Source organism: Eptesicus fuscus, chromosome 18, assembly GCF_027574615.1.
Source record: "Eptesicus fuscus isolate TK198812 chromosome 18, DD_ASM_mEF_20220401, whole genome shotgun sequence".
NCBI lineage: Eukaryota > Metazoa > Chordata > Mammalia > Chiroptera > Vespertilionidae > Eptesicus > Eptesicus fuscus.
This window is the reverse complement of record NC_072490.1, coordinates 2,920,035-2,937,853: the sequence shown is the minus strand read 5'-3', so window position 1 is coordinate 2,937,853 and position 17,819 is coordinate 2,920,035. Positions and strand designations below refer to the sequence as shown.

The 17,819-nt window shown below is 65.6% G+C and overlaps 1 protein-coding gene across 1 annotated transcript; it reads left to right on the top strand.

Annotated features, from left to right (window-relative positions):
• The first annotated feature begins 8,957 nt into the window (after positions 1-8,957).
• DUSP7 (dual specificity phosphatase 7) lies at positions 8,958-15,891 on the top strand. The gene is made up of 3 exons (XM_008155116.3): positions 8,958-9,635; positions 11,111-11,545; positions 13,988-15,891. Exons 1-3 carry the CDS (start codon positions 9,125-9,127, stop codon positions 14,293-14,295), a joined length of 1,254 nt encoding a protein of 417 aa, XP_008153338.2. The 5' UTR covers positions 8,958-9,124; the 3' UTR covers positions 14,296-15,891.
• Positions 15,892-17,819: the final 1,928 nt, after the last annotated feature.

Genomic DNA, 17,819 nt, shown 5'->3' with positions numbered 1-17,819 from the left:
AGCCCCTTCCCACTTCCTCTCGGAGGCATCCGCTGCATGTGGAACTCATTAGGAGACTCAGGGCTGTAACCCAGCTCGGGCCTGGACGTGGGGAGGGGCCCTGTCCACAGCCCCCAAGCGGAGAGCGGGGGTGGGCACGGCCAAGAGCTGGCGGGGGCCGCCCAGCCAGGCGTCGGGCTCCTCTCGCCCCTCTCCAGCCTGCTCTGCAGCACCCAGTTAATCGCCCCCCTCCCCGGGGCCCGGCCAGGACAGCCGGTCCCACTGGGCAGCTGGACCCCTTGTGAAAAGCAGACTTCGGGCTGTGACAGCAGAGAAGGCTGTGGGGTTCTGAGCAGCTTCTCATCTGAAAACGCAGAGGGGAGTCCAGAGAAGAGAAATGGGGTGTGAACAGCTGCCGGGCAGCGTAAGGCCCCTTTTTCCCTGAAGAACACGCTGACGGCATGGGCCCGTGGGCTGAGCTGGGAGTAGAGGTTGTGGGGAAACCGATGCTGTGGTCACCAGAGTTAGGGAAACGCCAGATGAACAGAGTAAAGGCCGCTGTGTGCCTGCAGTGCTTGTCAGAGCCTTTAACGCACTCCTGTGCTGTGCGGCCAGGGCCACAGCGTTCACGGCAGTTCCCAGACCTCTGACCACACGAGCCTTTTCATCGGGGCGTACCTGGCGGGCAGGGGTTCCACGGATCCCACTTTGGACAACGCCGCAGGAAGGGCCCTGAGGAGGCAGGAGACCTGGGTCAGAGCCTGGAGGGAAGGGCTCCCTGAGGTCAGAGAGCAAAGGGTGGGACTGAATGGGCTGACAGCGAAGGGAGGGAAGGCCGGGCTGCTGAGGCCACGGCGTGGGGGGAGCACCACGAGTCACGCAGGGCCGTGACCGAGATCCTCCTCCCCTTCCTCAGGAGAGGGCAGGCGTGGCACAGGCAGAGGCGCGAGGCCGTGAGCAGAGCCTTGCCCACTGGAGGGACCTGCACGGGCAGGCCGGGTGCTGGGCGTGTCCCTGCGCCACCCCCACCACGACAGCCACAGATGGGCAGCCGCTCGGTCCCGTCTCCGTGTCCCTCCCCGTCGGGCCAGCCTCGCCTCGGAGCCCACTCTGCCCACACTCGCTGCCTGCCCGTGGTGGGGGTGGGGTGGGGTGGGGTCATTGCCCGCCCTCAGGCCCTCTCTCCACTGTCCAGGCACAAGAGGGCTGAGCCAGGACACGTGCTCCGCCCAGGGCGGCCCCTCACCTGGTGTTTCCTCCTGCCTCACAAACGTCTTTTATTTTTAGTGTTAATACTAGAGGCCCAATGCAAGAAAATTCGTGCAAGAGTAGGCCTTCCTCATCCCCCCAGCCCCCCCACCCCCCTGCCGGCACCAGCTTCCCTCCGGCACCCGGGGCCCCGGGCTGCTTCCTTCCTGCCCAGGCTTCGTCAAGAAAGACGTTCGGAAGACGTCCAGTCTAATTAGCATATTACCCTTTTATTATTATAGATATTTGTATTCATTTCAGAGAGGAAGGGAGAGGGAGGGAGGGATAGAAACGTCAAGGATGAGAGAGAATCATTGATCAGCCGCCTCATGCACACCCCACACGGGATTGAGCCCGCCACCCGGGCATGTGCCCTGACCGGGGAGTGAACCATGACCTCCTGGTTCAGAGGTTGACGCTCAACCACTGAGCCATGGGTGCTGGACATCACGGCATTCTTGAATGATACAGAGGAGGAAACTGAGGCCCAAGGCGGGAGCAATGATCAAGTCAGTATTAGCACCAAGTCTCTAGGTCAAGCTCCCCAGTCTCCACCTCCACCCCCCACATCTCACCCAGCCCTGTCCCAGCACACACGGCACTCACTTGGTCATCCGAGGGCCACGTGGGACTGTCCCGCTGTGTCCAGTGCAGGCCTGGCAAGTGGCAGCACTTGCCCTCGTCTGGTGCAGGCGACCAGGCCAAGGCCACCTGCCACCTGCAGTGCAGGGGGGTGGGCTCTGAGCCCAGTACCTTAATCCAAGGAGCCCCTTCCCCCGACAGTCCCATGTAGGCCCTGCCGGCGGCCCTGCACCCTGGGAGTTAGGTGGGCAGAAATAGTGCCCCCCTCTGGGGATGGAGCGGCCGAGGCACCTCCAGGGGCCTCCCGATTCCACAGCAGGCAGGCGGCTGTGTCCCCAGCTCTGGGGGGGATCCAGCCCGCTCCCCAGCCTGAGCTCCTGGGCTGGGCCTGGTGGTTGGGCGGGGGGGGGGGGGGGGGGGGGGCCTGAGGTTCCCAGGAAGATTTCTAGGAAGGACTCTACCTCTGGCCAAACTGCCCTCTCCTCTCCTCACCCCTCCAGCCTGGGCTCTGTGCTGCCCTGAGGGCTTAGGCCAGGGGCCGCCCCATCTGGAGATTGGGGGAGGGGGGGGTGGGGAGGGGGGGCAGGGCAGTGCTATCCTCTGATAGGAGACGGCATAAGCCAGGACTGTGGCCTCAGGCAGAGCTGGCCCCTGGCCCCTGGCCCAGGAGCCCTGAGAGTCAGAGTTCATTGGACCCCTCCTCGCTCCCAGGAGACCCTTGTTCTTACAGGAAGGGGGTCTCCCAGGTCGTGGGGCCCCTGTGGCAAGAATAGGGCTGGGTGGGGCCAGGCCAGGTAGGAGAGTCCCCAGACTTCCCTGGTGCTGTGGGCTGCCCGCCTGGGAACGGGAAAGCCGCACGCCAGGCAGGGACTGGGCCGCTGGCACTGACCGGAAACGGGCGGGACGGGGCAGGCACTGAGGCCTCAACCCAGCGACCTCACCCCTGAACCGGGCTCCCACTCCCAGGACGTTTCCCAGCCTCAGCACGGCCACGTGGTTACCGTCACTGTCACCATGGATGCCTCAGCGCCTCCCGGGAGGGATTCTTGAAAAACAGGGCTGTGTGGGCCGTGGGTGAGGATCAGACAGGCCTGGGCAGCAGGCAGACGCTAACGAGGCAGTTAGGCCGGGCAGCTAGAGACCTACCCGCACCGCCTCTCGGCCGCCCTCGGCAGGCCCGGCCCAGGCCCTGGCACATCCGCCCGCCAGGTGCTGGGAATTCCCAGCCTCACAAGTTGGACGGGCTTGACTGGGGGAGCCGCTGGCCCTCCTGATCCAAAACTACAGGCTAGTTGGGCAAAGCCAGACGGGCCCTCCCCCCAGCCCCTTGCCATTTCCCTGCCTACCATGCCCTCCAGCCTCCACCACCCCCACCCCCACTTCAGTGACCGGGGACCCAGGCCCTTTCTGGAGTGGGGGCGGCGCACACTCAGGAGAATCAGAAGCTTGGAACAGAAGGCCTGGGTGACCTGGGGCCAGACGGGCAGGCAGCTGAGGACCCCTGCTCCCCAAAGCCCAGGCCTCCGTCCTCAGAGTCCATGTGGGCTCCTGGGGTGCTGCCCAGAAGGCCTGCAGCGGGGAGGGGATGTAAGATCACAGGGCTCTGGCCTTCACCTGGAGCCTGGGGGCGGGAAACTGGACCCAGCTCCCCGGCTCCGGGGGCTTCTCTGACCCTCCACGGCCTCAGTGCTCAGTGCCAGTAAGTGGGGCTCCCTGCGGAGTCAGAACCCCCACCCGGCCCAGCCCCTCGTCCAGGTGGCAGTGCGCAGGACTGGAACCCAGACCTGAGCGGGAGGAGAGCCCTCGCTGTGCCAGAGACTCTGGCTGCGGCTTGAGGCCTGGTGGGGCCTTCTGGCCAGGGCGTCCTCTCACCGAGGGTCATGCAGGACAGGCTGAGGCCCGCGGGGAACGCAATGAGGGGCTTCAGAACCACCCGCGTGGCGGGGAGAGCCAAGGGCACCTTAAATCTCAGGACCGTGTGCGGACAGGAGCCTAGGATGCCGGAGCCCTGGGGGCAGGTGGTGTGGGGCAGGGTTAAAAGGCAGACCGAGGAACGAGCTGGAGAGGAGGGTTCGAGGAGAGGGGCCACTGCGTGCAAAGGCCCTGAAGAGAGCGGGCAGGACAACGGAGGGGCTGGGCAGCGATCGATCAGAGGAGGCCTGAGGCAGGGAGAGGGCAGGGCCAGACCAAGGGCCATGCTGGCCACCGAAGGGACTGTGCTGGGACCCACGTAAGGCTTTGGAGCAGGGGAGGGCCAGGTCCGATCCGCATTCCCCCTGATCCCTCCGGCTGCTGTGAGCGCGGACTGTGAGGATGGAGCAGGGAGCGGAGATGAGGCTGGTGAGATGGTCCAGGAGAGGGAAGAGGCCTGGGCTGCGTAGAGACTAGAGAGAGGAGCGTTTGCACCTGGGCCCTGGAAGGACCGGCCAGGGGACATGGAAGGCCTTTGACAGACAGCACCTAAGCTGTGCACGCCCAGCCCCTCTCATTATGCGCGAGTGGCTGCCCTACCTCCAGCGTGTCCCCCTGCAATGGTGGCCCAGACACGGAACAGCTGGTAGAGCCGGGGCCTCGCTGCGGCCGTGCCAAGGCCTCCTCCCGCAGGGGCCACAGCGAGAGCCAGCGCCGGGGTCTCGGGCTGGGGCTCAGCCCCATGGGGCCTCCGTTTCCCCATCTGTCAAATGTGTGGACAGCCCTCCCAGAGCTGATGCAAAGCCTGGACCTGGGGCCCAGGGAGCATGACGGAGACAGTCAGGTGTGTGCCTGCCCGGACGCCCAGAGCCTGTGGTGGGAAGTTCAGAGCTGGGAACCCCGGGGGGCGCATCCACCCTCCCTCAGGCCTCCTCCCACTCGCCGTGTTTATGTTTCCTTCCCATCACCTGGGCCACCACCGTGACTCAGCCCAGGCCCAGTGGGTAAGTGAGTAACCGGCTTGGGCGGGAGCCAGGCCCTGGGGCTAGACAATTTCCCTTCCTGGGCCTCAGCGTTCCCATCTGTAGAGCAGACGGGCCGCTCCGCCACCTCCCTGGGGAAACTGGGGTGAAGGCAGGGCGGAGGGGGTGGACACTGCGGCGCAGGGCGTGGCCTTGGCGCCAGGACAGAAACCGGGCCGCTTGACATCAGTCCCGAGTCAGCCCCGTGCACAGCTCCCAAGACTCACCTGCCAGGCGCCCAGCCCAGCGGGGCCCCGGCCCCCTTAGGGAACCTGTCCCGACAGGAGCTTGAAGTGGAGGGAGGGTGGGGCTCGAGGCAGCCGGTGCCCCACCCCAGCCCCCTGCAGACCGAACTGCCCTTAGGTGGGTAGAGAGGGTGGTACAGGGGCCCCACGGGGAGGATGAGTCAGGGGGGGCAGTGTGCCGTGGTGCCTCTGAGAAGCTGCCGCTGATGTCAGAGGTGGGGGCAGGGAATGAGGAAGTGGTGGAGGCCGGGTGCTGAGTCTGGGGCGCAGTAGGGAGCAGGTCAGGGTGAGTGAGCTGGGGGTGGGGACAGAGAGCCCTTGGCTGGTCTGGCTATGAGTTGAGGCCTTAGCACGTGGGTCTGAAATCCCTTGTCTACCACAGTCAATCAACTGGTCATGCCTACTTAGAAGGGTTTTGAAGCCGGCAGATGGCTCGGCAAGAGATAAAGTGCTGGGATTGACCGGTAATGTCTGCAGGGACAAAGCTTTGCAGAGTGGTGGCTGGGTATGTGGCTGGGAGAATGGCCGTGGGGGGAACCCACATGGGGAGGTTGACCAAGGGCCTGGGGTCCCTGCTGGTGAGGAGCTGGGAGAGGGAGCAATGCTGTTGGTCTGTCCCGCTCTGAGGCCCACGCACTGTCCTACACACTCCCCGGCCCAGGAGGTGCTTGGGACAGGTCTGCACACATGGAGGGGGGCTGTCTTCATCCTTCCCCCTTTGCCTCCTCCCGGCAGCGGGGGGTGGGGGTGGGGGGGAGCCCTCAGTCTCCTGGCCCTGGCGACCCTCCTGCCAGGTCCTGGTCTTTGGTTTTCCTTGGCGAGGTCCTCTCTCCCAAGGGTCCCCCAGGGCCCCCCAGTCTGAGTCTCAGGCAGGGCTCCGATGGCACCCCCACCATGGAGCTGCCCTGGGCAGCCCCAGCCCCTGCTCTACACTCACCGTGGGATGGGAAGTAGCCCCTCTCGGAAAGCTGCCTCCGGGGAGCAAGCAGGAGCTCACCCTAAATGAGTGCTGGCCTCTTAGGACAGGAGGGAAGGACTGACCGGCCCTTCTCCCCTCCTCTCCTCTCCCTCCTCCTACTTCTCTTCCTCGTCTTCCTGCTCCTCCTCCAGTGTATGCCATTCAAACCATGGTGCCCGTCTCCGAGAGATCGTGGACACCAGTGGGAAAAGGAGCGTCTGCTTCTCAGATGCTTAGGCTCTTCTTGGTGACACAGCTCCGGGTCACTAACGCATGCAGACGTGTATGGGGTGCACGTCTCAGCTCACATCAAACATCCCACCATTACAGCCAAGCCTCGCCCACTGGCACGGTCCTTCACCGTGTGCTCGGGGCGGCTCCTGACATGCCTCAGGTTCGGGCCTGGCACCTGGTGAACAGGGATGCCACAGAGATGGCAGGAGGAGGAATGGGCCTGTGAGCAGGCGCCGCTCCTGGGGCTGCAGGTGAGAGGGCCTGCCCCTGAGGGCAGGAACGGCCACAGTCTCGAGAGGGAGGCCTGTCTCGGATCCCAAGGCCTGTCCCCCGGCACCAGGTTCCCGCTCCCAGCATCCTGAGGGAGGCTCGAGCGGCAGGGCAAGTCCCTGGGCAGGAACAACGCTAGCCTCTTGCTGTCCGACCCTGGGCAGGCTCCTGCTGGGCTCTGGGCTCTGTATATCAGAGGTTCCGGTCCCCCCACCCTGCCCCACACACCCAGGGGCAACCCCCTGACCCATCCTATGCACTTGTCCTGCTGTTCGAGGCTGGAGGCTGGGCTTCCGCTCAGGAACCCTGTGAAGGGGGCCCAGGGCCCCGCCTGTGGCCGTGTTCATTCTCCTCCATGCCTATGCTTCCGCTGTCACCCCTCCCCATAGGCTCTCCCACACCTAGCCAAACCCTGCCTCTCTCCATCCTGCCCCGGGGGGCTCTTCCAGCTCCACACAGGTCTCTCCTCCAGGTGTCTGTCCCCTCCGGAGGAGTGCAGGGGGGAGACAGGAGCCGTGGCAGCCAATGTGAGGGTGGCAGGAATTCCTTTCTTCTCTCCAGGGCGGTTCTCCCTCATGCACGGGGCCAGGGACTGTGGGGTGCAGGGGAGGTCATTTCAGTTGTGCCCCCACTAGTGAGAGCACTGGCCAGGCCCTCCTCCGGTGCTGCTGCAGGGAAGTTCCTCCACCCTGAACGGTTCTCCGGCCAGCAGGTCCCTCCCGCCCCGGGTCCTCGGGACTCCTCAGGAGTGCTGCTTCCATCCCTGGCCACCAGCGCCTGCCCTGGCCGGCAGAAGCAGCTCCCAAACAGAGAGGGTGTGCGGACTGGCTGGGTGCTGTCCTGGCCAGCGCCCTTCTGTAGCCGGGAAACCCAGGCCCAGAGAGGTGACAACCGCACAACCAGGCAGCAAGGGGCAGGGCAGAACCTGGGTCCCGGCCTCTCAGGCCCTGGAAGCTTCCCACAGGTCCTGGGACCCCAGGGAGGTGTCCGCCCAGCAGCCCAGCACGGCCCCGGCAAGAGCATCTGACAGTCATGCTGTGGGTGCCTGGGGCTGCCTGTGGGAGAGGCCCCTGCTTCTATGGAGACAGCCCGGTGGCCCGGGAGAAGCCCTCGGGTAGACCACCCTTCGCAGGGAAGACTGAGGAAGCAGGACCCCTCCAGGGCCACTCTCTTCGTGGCTTCGGTCAGCGGAAAGCTCAACCCCTCCGGGCTACGGAGGCAAATCTCAGCGCCTCGGCCCCCACCCCTGGCAGCCCCGGCTCCCTCCAGCTCCGGGTGGAGGCCAGGTGGCTGTGAGCCCATTGGCCTCGGACAGAGCGGGAGGGGTGAGCCCGCAGGAGCGGGGGGCGCTCTGCAGCAGGGGACGGTCTAGACAGACCACGGGGTCCGGCCGCGAGCTCCCCACGCGGGTAGACAAGCCCGACTCCGTAGGAAAAGCGCGGCGGTCCCTGCGCACGCGCACCGCTCGAGTCGAGCGGCTTTGTTCCAGCGCTACCTGCGGGTCCATTCTCCGCCTCCGCCCCGCCCCGCCCGCCGGCGAACGGGCCCGGCCCGCTCCCGGAGGCCCCGCCCACTTCCCGCGCTGGGTGGAACCCGCCGCGGGCCCCACCTCCCTCCCACCACGCTCTCCCTTGGCCGCGATTGGCCATCTGCGCGACGCGCTCCCGCCCACCACGAAAGCTGATTGGTGCATTGGGAAGGGGGGGGAGGAGAAGAGCCGATTATAAAGGAGCGCTCCCCGCCCACCCGCCCCAGTGCAAAAGTCACGTGGCGCTTCGCTCGGTGCCTGTCACAGCTCCGCTTGGAAAGCTTTCTTAAAGGGCTCGCTTCTCCTAGGACTGGTCCTTTCAGGATTTCTCCACCCCTGCCCGCCCAGGGTGGCGCGGCCCTGGGCCGTCCTGCTCCGCCCGCTGTCGAGGTGCAGATTCCCGTTCAGGCCTGCTGGGGTGAGACCTCGCTCAGGTCTCGGAGCCTGTGGCCATCACAGGGGCCGTGCAGTCACCTGAAACGGTGGCCGCCTAAGCACACTGCCTGGCACGTAGTAGGCGGTCAGTTTCCTCTTATAGAATGAACTCACTGAGAGAATGAATGAGTGGGATTGACAGACAGGAAAAGGGGAGGTGGGCTCAGCGTGACCGCCCCACCCCCGGGGGACTCTGCTTCTGTTCTTGTGGAGAGGGGGTGCCAGGCGCAGGGCGCCCCCAAGGCAGCCCTTCACCGTAGGGCCCTGTAGGGTTGGGAGCGCGGGTATAGAGGACCCAGGAGGGCGTCTTGGCCGGGCCCTCTAGGCGGGTCAGAGCGGGTTCCGGGCAAGGCGAGACAGCGGCGGCGCCGAGTCAGGGCGAGGGCCAGGGCGCACCGGCCGCGTGCGCGCCCGCGTACCGCTTGGGGAGGGGCGGCGGAGGCGCGGCGCCTTTAAGTCCAGGCGCCGGCCCTGCGGCCCCGCCCCCTGGAGGACGCCTCGGCGCGCGACCGCCGGAGCCGCCGTTTAATTGGGGCTGTCAGGCCGCGGCGCGCGCGGAGGGCCGGGCGGGACGGAGGCCGGGAGGCCGGGGCGGAGGGCGCGCAGCGAGGCGGGAGACGGGCGCCGGGAGACGCGGCTGGGGCCCGCGCGGCCGGGGCGCCGTCCCTGGGCAGGGCTGCCCGGCCCCGGCCCCGGGCCACCCGCGCTCCCCATGAAAAACCAAGTCCGCGGCCCCCCAGCGCGGGCGCACATGTCGGCCTCGGGGACGGCGGCGGCTGGGGGCACCGGGGCGGGGTCGGAGCCCGGTGCGGGACCCGGCGCGGGCACCGGGACGGGCGCGGCGACGGGTGCGGGGACCATGCCGTGCAAGAGCGCCGAGTGGCTTCAGGAGGAGCTGGAGGCGCGCGGCGGCGCGTCCCTGCTGCTGCTCGACTGCCGGCCGCACGAGCTCTTCGAGTCGTCGCACATCGAGACGGCCATCAACCTGGCCATCCCCGGCCTCATGCTGCGCCGCCTGCGCAAGGGCAACCTGCCCATCCGCTCCATCATCCCGAACCACGCGGACAAGGAGCGCTTCGCCACGCGCTGCAAGGCGGCCACCGTGCTGCTCTACGACGAGGCCACGGCCGAGTGGCAGCCGGAGCCCGGCGCGCCTGCCTCGGTGCTCGGCCTGCTCCTGCAGAAGCTGCGCGACGACGGCTGCCAGGCCTACTACCTCCAAGGTGAGGGCGGCACCGGGACCCCCGGCCGGGCTAGGGGTCTCCCGCGGCTCCCTGACGCCCCCGCCCGAGGCGGCTTTCTCTCCTCGCGCTCAGGCTGCCCCGCAGGCGCCACGTCGCCCCCGGCCCGCATCCGCCCCTCTCCGGAGCCCGGCCCCTAAGGTTGAGCCTGGTGTGTGTTGGGGGGGGGGGGGGCGCCTCTGCACCCCTTTCTGGGTCCGACTCGAGCGGACTGAACAAACTTTCCCCCGCCTGGGCTTTCCTTTTAACTGTTGTTGGCGCCATAGCAGCGCCCAACTTCCAGCTGAGCCCCTCGGGGGAGGGAGGGACCCATCCTGGGACCCTCAAAGGCGAGAGGCACCCAGGTTCCGCTCCTCCAGCCTGGAATGCGTGTCCCTAGAAGGCCAGGGTCCAGACAGGAGCCTCTCAGCACCCTCGCCGCCCCCAGGGCACAGGGACATTTGGGTTGGGGGACTGAGCATTCCCGCATAGCTCGCTGCTTGGGGATCACCGCCTCTTGGAGGCCTCTGCGGGGGGCGGGGGGCTGTGAGGAGTGTTCCTTGCCCTGGCCTTAGTTTTCTGGGCCCCCAGATCCAGACTGCTGCCCCAGAGCTTGCAGAAGAGGGAGCAGCACTTGGGGAGGGGGGGGGGGGGGCCGCGAGTGGCTGCAGCCGGTGTTTCCAATTAACATTCCAAAATGGCCTCTCGTTGGCAGCGGGCGGGCAGGCGGGAGGGAGGGGAGGCTTGCGGCACCCTCAGGCCCGAGCCTAGCTGCAGGCGCTCCCCACCTCTCCTCCCTGTAAAGCCCCTGGTGGCCCTCCCCCTCCCTGGGTCCAAGGCTAGGGGGTGTTGTGTTCTGAGGGAGGGTTTTGGAGAGCTGGAGCCTCTTATGAATCTTCCCCCAGGGGGAATGACTGGCCAATACAGACTCTGGTTGGGGTGGGGGCAAGCTCTGGACTCCCAATCCAAGGCTCAGGCCTCTGCTTCTAACCGGGACACAGCTCCGGCCTCTGCAGGCTCATCTATAAGCGGTTTGCAGACAGACCTGCCAGTGCTGGCCTGCCATGGGGTTGTCTGCTTCCCCTTACCACTTGGCCGTTATTGGGCAGACCCAGGGCCAGGTGCGCAGAGGAGCTGCAGAGGAGGGAGGAGCTGGGGCCTGTGCTCAGGGCCCTAATGCTGGTGGTGTGGCTGGGGCCCTGAAGCCTGATGAGTAAGGGTTTGGAGCTCAGGCATGTTCCTTCACCTCCTGGGGCCTCAGTTTCCTCATCTGTGAAGTGGGTCATAGCACAGGTGTGGGGAAAACAGGAGAAGGTACATGTGTGACTTTGGGGCACAGCCCATGTTGGCTGTTGTGATGGTGCTTGACACGGGGACCCCTGAGTATCGTTGGTCTTGTGCGGCCCCCATCTGGGCCGGGGCACTGGCCAGGGGCACGGACAGCCTCTCACCCAGACCCTGTCTTGCCCTGGCCACAGGTGGTTTCAACAAGTTCCAGACAGAGTACTCGGAGCACTGCGAGACCACCGTGGACAGCTCGTCCTCGCCCAGCAGCTCGCCACCCACCTCCGTGCTGGGCCTGGGGGGCCTGCGCATCAGCTCTGACTGCTCCGACGGGGAGTCGGACCGAGAGCTGCCCAGCAGTGCCACCGAGTCGGACGGCAGTCCTGTGCCGTCCAGCCAACCGGCCTTCCCCGTCCAGATCCTGCCCTACCTCTACCTCGGCTGCGCCAAGGACTCCACCAACCTGGACGTGCTCGGCAAGTACGGCATCAAGTACATCCTCAACGTCACGCCCAACCTGCCCAACGCCTTCGAGCACGGCGGCGAGTTCACCTACAAGCAGATCCCCATCTCCGACCACTGGAGCCAGAACCTCTCCCAGTTCTTCCCCGAGGCCATCAGCTTCATCGGTAGGTGCTGCTGTGCTTTGGGTGGGGAGGGTGGGCAGGCGCGGCAAGATGCGTACGGGACTCTGGGTGTAGCCCACGCCTGACTGGGTACCTCTGGGCCTGCCGAGGCCTGTGTGTGCCCTGCATGTGCCAGCGTGTGCCCATGGGTGTACCCATGCCCGCCGTGAGTCACCGAGGCCCCCGAGTCTGGGCAGTCCCTGGGTCTCGGGCACCGCGGGCCCCCCCGTCCGGCGTGGCCTTTCCGGCTGCTGTTTCAGGCTGAATGAGCCGGAACATCACAGCTCTCGGGCCTCCCACGGGTCTCGCTGGCTCTGCCTCACGCCCCAGCACACGTGTCTGCAGGCGGGGCTGTCACGGTGCCTCCGTGGGCCCTACTGTGCACCTGAGTGAGTTCACGGAGGGTCTGGAGCCAGAGGCCTACCCCAAACAGGCAGCTGTTCGAATGTGGGGACCCCGAGCGCCTTGGTGGGGCCCCAGATGCTCCCGGCGCTCATTTGGAGTAAATGGGGTGTAGAGAGAACGTGGGGGAGGCGAGGAAGGCCGCCCCCAGAGCAGCGTGTTCCGCTGTGCGGCTTGGAGCCTCCTACAGCCCAGCCTCAGCTGACTGGGGCTCCACGAGCCGCCTTATCTCTGACCCATCCTGCTTCCTCCTGGGCCAGCTGGGCGCTGCTGGACTGGGGGCCGTCTTCCCGGGCCCCCCTCCCCCAGGGAGCGGGGAAGGGACCCGTGAATGGGGACCCAGAGCCTGTGCCGCCTCCGGGGGCAGGGAGGGCGGCCAGGGCGGGCTTCCCTGCTGGCGGCCCGTCCTGTGAGGGCGTTGGGTGTCAGCTGGGCTGGGCCGGCTTTAATAACAGGAAGTGGGAGGCTTACTGGGAACCAAAACTAGGTGCCTGGCTGGGAGGAAGGAAGGAAGCGGAGGCCTAGGGGAGGGGCTGGGGCTGCCCGGGAGGACCCCTCCCCCGCTGCGGTGCTGCCTCAGCGTCTGTGCTGGCCCCAGCGAGGGAGGGGCGGGGAGGGACCCCGGTTTCTAGGGGCTGGGGCTGGCTTGTGGATGCCTTTCTCCTTCTTGAAAGCCCCTCTGTCTGGGGAGGGGACGGAACAGGGTGTAATGGGGGAATGTTATTCCCCACTTGACGAGGAGCGAATTGAGGCCCAGGCGTCATAGGACGCAGCGGGACAGGATCCAGCACCAGCCCCCCACTGCTCAGCCACACCCCGAGGCTAAAAATAAAGCGCGGAAGTGGTTTCACTTTGGATCGCACAGGAGTGGGTTTGGGGGCCGGGCGTTGCCCATATCCTGGTATGTCACCGCTGGAGGCCCATCTCTACCTGCCTTCTGCCCCCAGTCTCAAGGTCAGACCACACAGCTCCACGTGAAGCCACAGCATCTGCTTTCCCCTGCTGGTCTTGCCCCCTGTCAGTCCCCGAGTCTGGATTAAGCACCTACTGAATGCTTAGCCCTGGGTAGCCCTGGGGGTGGGGAGGGAAGCTCTGCCAGGCCACAGCTGTGGGCACCAGGTGAGAGGGGCGATCTGTGACCCCCGGGTGGGTCATCGTGTAGGAGTGCACTGATTGAGCACCAACTGTATGCCTGGTGCCCAGTGAGCTCACAGGCAGGGAAGTGGGAGCTTGAGGGCCCTGGACTGCCTCTTGTTGATCTGTGACCTTGGCGCGGCTGTGGCGCTGAGAGGGGCAGCTGCCCTGGGTCCAGGGGAGGAGAGAGCACAGGGGAGTGGGTCAGTGGCTCCACCTGAGTTTTTTGAGCTCCTTCTATCCGAGGCAGAGGAGCCTGAGAGCGGGGGGGCGGGGGGGGGGGACAGAACCTGGTTGGTTGGTGGAAGATGTTACTGGCTTGTAGGCCTGGGGGAGTAAGGGGGCCCATTTCAGTGAACCCCACTTGTGAACCCTCAGGTGAGGCCCTCGTCCCTCCCTGGCTAGCCAGAGCCAACTGCGGGGCCAGGGCCCCTAGTCCCTTTCTGAGGGGTGCCCATGGGGTGCCATAGTGGGTGCTACGACTTGGGAGGAGCCTCTGTGCCTGGGGCTTGTCACTCTGTCCCTGGGTCTGCTCCCTCGTCTGTAAATCAGCTGACTAGCCGTGGGTGCAGGTGACCGGGAGGGTGCCGGTGACACCTCAGCTCACTGTGGCAGCGGAGGGAGCAGCAGGGATTGCCGTCACAGCCCTGTCTGGGGCCTCACTTGGCTCGGTCCCTGTAAGAGGCCGGCTCACGGGCCTGCTCTGAGGATGAGCCGCTGAGGCACGGCGCCCAGCCCAGCGGCCTGGTGCTGACGCCTGGCAGAGCCCTCCCCGCGGTCCCGCCATGTGGGACTTCACCCGGTCCCGCAGGAGAGAGCCAGCACCAGCCAGTCCCCACGCCACCCTGGGTGCCCGCCCTCCCGCGGCTCCTCGGAGGAGGCGCCCTGACCCTGGCCCGTGTGTTTCAGACGAGGCGCGCTCCAAGAAGTGTGGCGTCCTGGTGCACTGCCTGGCGGGCATCAGCCGCTCGGTGACGGTCACGGTGGCCTACCTGATGCAGAAGATGAACCTGTCACTCAACGACGCCTACGACTTTGTCAAGAGGAAAAAGTCCAACATCTCACCCAACTTCAACTTCATGGGGCAGCTGCTGGACTTCGAGCGGACGCTGGGGCTGAGCAGCCCGTGCGACCACCACACGCCCAGCGAGCAGCTCTACTTCTCCACGCCCACCAACCACACCCTGTTCCCCCTCAACACCCTGGAGCCCACGTGAGGCCGGCGCGAGGGCAGGGCGCCGAGGAACCCGCGCCGACGGGTGCCGAGCGCTCACCATCCAGACGGAGCCCAGCAGCGCTCCCCGCGCGGGACTCCGGGGGGCCCTGCCTCAGACTCAGGGCTGCGGAGTCAGACGGGCCTCGTCCTGTCCGTCCTTCCGCAGGCCACTTCCTGCGAATGGCCCAGCCAGGCGGCGGTTTTTAAAGACACCACGGACCCAGTTTACTTTTTACTTTGCAGGTAACCCTAAGCCCCGGCACCGGAGGCCACGTCTTCTTGACTTTTCTTCTTAACGAAAAGTGTTATTTTCAGGCCACACGCAGCAGTGGATTGTATAACCCAGTATTTCATCCCGTTCTTGTCCTGCGAGAGAGAGAAGTGTCCTCAGTTTTGTTTTTCTTTCCATTTCCAAATTGCCGTTATTGGCTTTTTGTTTTCTTTTTTTAATGGAAAAGACGAACCCCGTGTTGACCTTGACCAAATGCATTTTGCACATGTGTGAAGCCTGTTTCTGCAGCGGGCCCTTCTCCAAGGGGGGACCCCGTCGCACCCACGTCCCCCAACCCGGCCCGCCCCCGTGGCCTGCGCTGGTCTGGTGACAGCGGCCAGTTGCCGTGGGGCTGGGCCAGTGGTCTCTGCATTCTCTGCCCTCCCTCCCGCCCCTCAGGTCCCGCAGACTAACCGCGACAGGAGCTGTCCTGCCGTTGGGAGGGCGGGGGGGGGAGGGGGGGCACGGGACGCAAGCAGCAGCATTAGCCCTCGGGGCTCAGCCCCTGGGAGGGCCTGGGCCCGGGCCTCTTCTCTACAAACCCACTACTTCTGTCTCTGTTTGTTGGAACAGTGGAGGCCCAGTGGCTGGGGAAGCTCAGGTGGGGGCGCCCCGCCCTGCCTCCCAGGTGTCTCCCTCCCCCTGGCTGTTGCTTTGGGTCAGCTGCCACTCCCAGCCCCTTGGTCCAGTGAGGCCTGCCCAGCGCCCATCTTGCCCATGCCTTCTGCGACCAGGAACCTCGTCCCCATCCCATTTCCGTCCCGGGCAGGCGCGGAGGGGCGAGGGTGGGTGGACAGTGAAGGCGCAGGGCTCTGTCCTCCGGCCCACCCCCAGTATCCACAGAACAAAGCCACGGATTCCGTTAGCCCCTCCGGTTTTGTTCCTTCTCCAGCCTCAGTTCTACCGGGTGTCGGGACCGCGTGGGGCCAGGGCGGGGAGCGGGCGGCCGGGTCCCTGAGCGGGGCCGGGCCCCGTGGCCCCTCTGCCCCACTGCATCTTACCTCTCGGGGGTTGTTTTCAGGGATTCTTCAAGGCAGCGGATTCAAATCTTGCCACAGTCGAGAAATTGACAAAAAGGTTCCATGCTGTTCATGGTTCTCTTTCTCTCTCTTTTTTTACTTTTAAAAAGAAAAACCCAGAAAGATGTGTCAGATTTGTGTAAATTGAGAGTATGCCAAGAAGGGCCAGTTTTGCTTTATGACCTTATGAAGGAAAATTTGTGACCCTACATATATGTACACACACACACACACACACACATATCCCGAGCCAACGACGGGACTTTGTTTATATTGCAAATAAATATTATTTTTTCTTTAAAATGAATCGCGGTGTCTGAAGGGCCAGGGACCAGGGGACGCTGGGATGCTGGGTGGATGCTGGTGGCTGGGTCTCCCGGCATTGGCTCCGCTCAGTCGGAGGTGCCCACAGCCAGGAGCAGTGCCGCGCCTCGGGGAGAAGCGGGGTGTGGGCATTCCACGGCCCGGGCACTGGCAGGCCGGGCATCGGCTTTCGCTGATCGGCTGACAGGAGGAGGCTTGGGGAGGTTTCTCGGACCAGGGTCCCAAAGCTGAGCCCTGCTCAGCACCTCCTGAGTCTGTCTGCTGGGACATGGTCCGGGCTGCCCAGGGCTCTGTGGGTGGGATGGGTGCACAGTGATCACCCTCCCCACCCCTGCAGGGCACCAGTGGGACATGAAACCTGTCAGGGACGGGTCACCTGCTGCTCCTGTGGAACTAGGTGACCTGCAGGTCCCTCAGCCTCCCTGAGCCTGTTCCCATCTCTGTTGAGGGGGGCCAGTCGCCCAGACACCCAGTGTCCACTTCCTGTCAGCCTGGGCCTACGGGGGGAGTTGGCCATCCCCCGCAGGGAGCCGGGAAGGGCCCGCAGGATGGTGCTGTGCCCAGGGGAGTGAGGCCCAGTGGGTGACAGCCCCGTGTTACAGACGGGGAGAGGGGCTTACGTCTCCTTCATCTCTAACTGGATTGAGTGACCCAATCAGGGACAAGGAGGCTTGGGCGCTGACTCAGTTTCCCCATCTCTGCCTCTCACGTGATTTGATCCCTTCCTTCCAGGTGACCTTTCCCAGGGCTCTCCCAGGGGCCGCTCCAGGCTCTTGCCCTCCCTGCCCCCTCTCTGCCTGGAGGGACCGAGCCCAGAATCGTCGCACCGGCAGGCCTACGGTGCAGGGTAGAGGGCGGGCTCTGAGCAAAGGGGCCTGGGCCGCGTCCCGCTGTGTGGCCGCCAGCTCCTACCCCTCTCACGTGGGATGTGGGCACTGCTGTGCGGCCAGCAGGCCCGCTGGGGGGGGGGGAGTGACCGGTATCCTTGGCAGAGGGGTGGGTGCTGCTTTAGCTCTGGCACTTCCTCAGGGCCCTGGTCCCTCTGTGCCAGGGGCGGGCGAGGGGGCGGGAGCCTGGGCGGGCAGAGACTGGGCCTTTGTTCGTTCTCACTGCCCTCGGCCGGGGCTGGGGAAGCCCGCGGTGCCCGGCTGGGGGCTGGGCCCTCCACAGGCTGAGTAAGTTCCTGGCAGTGCCAGCGTGCCCAGGCACAGGCTGGAGGGAGGCAGCCTCGGGGGAGAGGCCTCCCCCACAGGGCCCTCCCCAGGCCAAGTGGCCTCTCTGACCCTCAGTGTCCTCAGCACGGTGCCTGCCTGGGGCCAGAGGGCCAGGTCCTGGCTGGCTGGCTCACCTGTGACCTTGGGTCCTCACTGGGTGACCTTGGGCTAGGCCATGCTTACTCTGCGTTCACCCTGAGTCCCAGGTTCTCGCTTCGTGATCCCTGTGTTCGGACTCAGGGTCCCCTCGGCGCTCGATATCCCACCTGCTCCTGCCCCGCCCCCGGCCCCGCCCCCCATGGGCCCTGTGCAGCCCAGGCCACCTTTGGCTGAGGCCCTGGGTGCCTGTGTCCCCCGAGCTCCTGGACCCCAGCTCTCTGGGGTGGAACTGGCTTTGTCTCTGTGTCCTCAGCCCCGTCTCTTTCCTCCTGACCTTCCTGACCCTTTGCCCCCCCGTGGGCCCCTGTTTCTTCTCCATCTCAGCCCAGTTCGCAGCGACCCCTCCCCATTGCTCAGACACCTCTCAGCATTCCCACGGGAGGAGGACCTGAGCCACCCACCCGCTCACCCATTCATCCCGCAGCCATTTCCGGTGCCGTCCCAGGGGGTGGGAACATGCCCCAAGGGGTTCAGTGATGTCAGGCTGGGCGGCAGGATAATGGGGCCTTCACTTGTCCTCTGACACATGAATCAGGTG

Bases quoted from the DNA above. Each gene is read 5' to 3' on its own strand.
- DUSP7 (XM_008155116.3), top strand. From the start codon at position 9,125: ATGAAAAACCAAGTCCGCGGCCCCCCAGCGCGGGCGCACATGTCGGCC. The intron at 9,636-11,110 runs GTGAGGGCGGCA...CCCTGGCCACAG, and splicing joins CCAGGCCTACTACCTCCAAG to GTGGTTTCAACAAGTTCCAG. The intron at 11,546-13,987 runs GTAGGTGCTGCT...CGTGTGTTTCAG, and splicing joins CGAGGCCATCAGCTTCATCG to ACGAGGCGCGCTCCAAGAAG.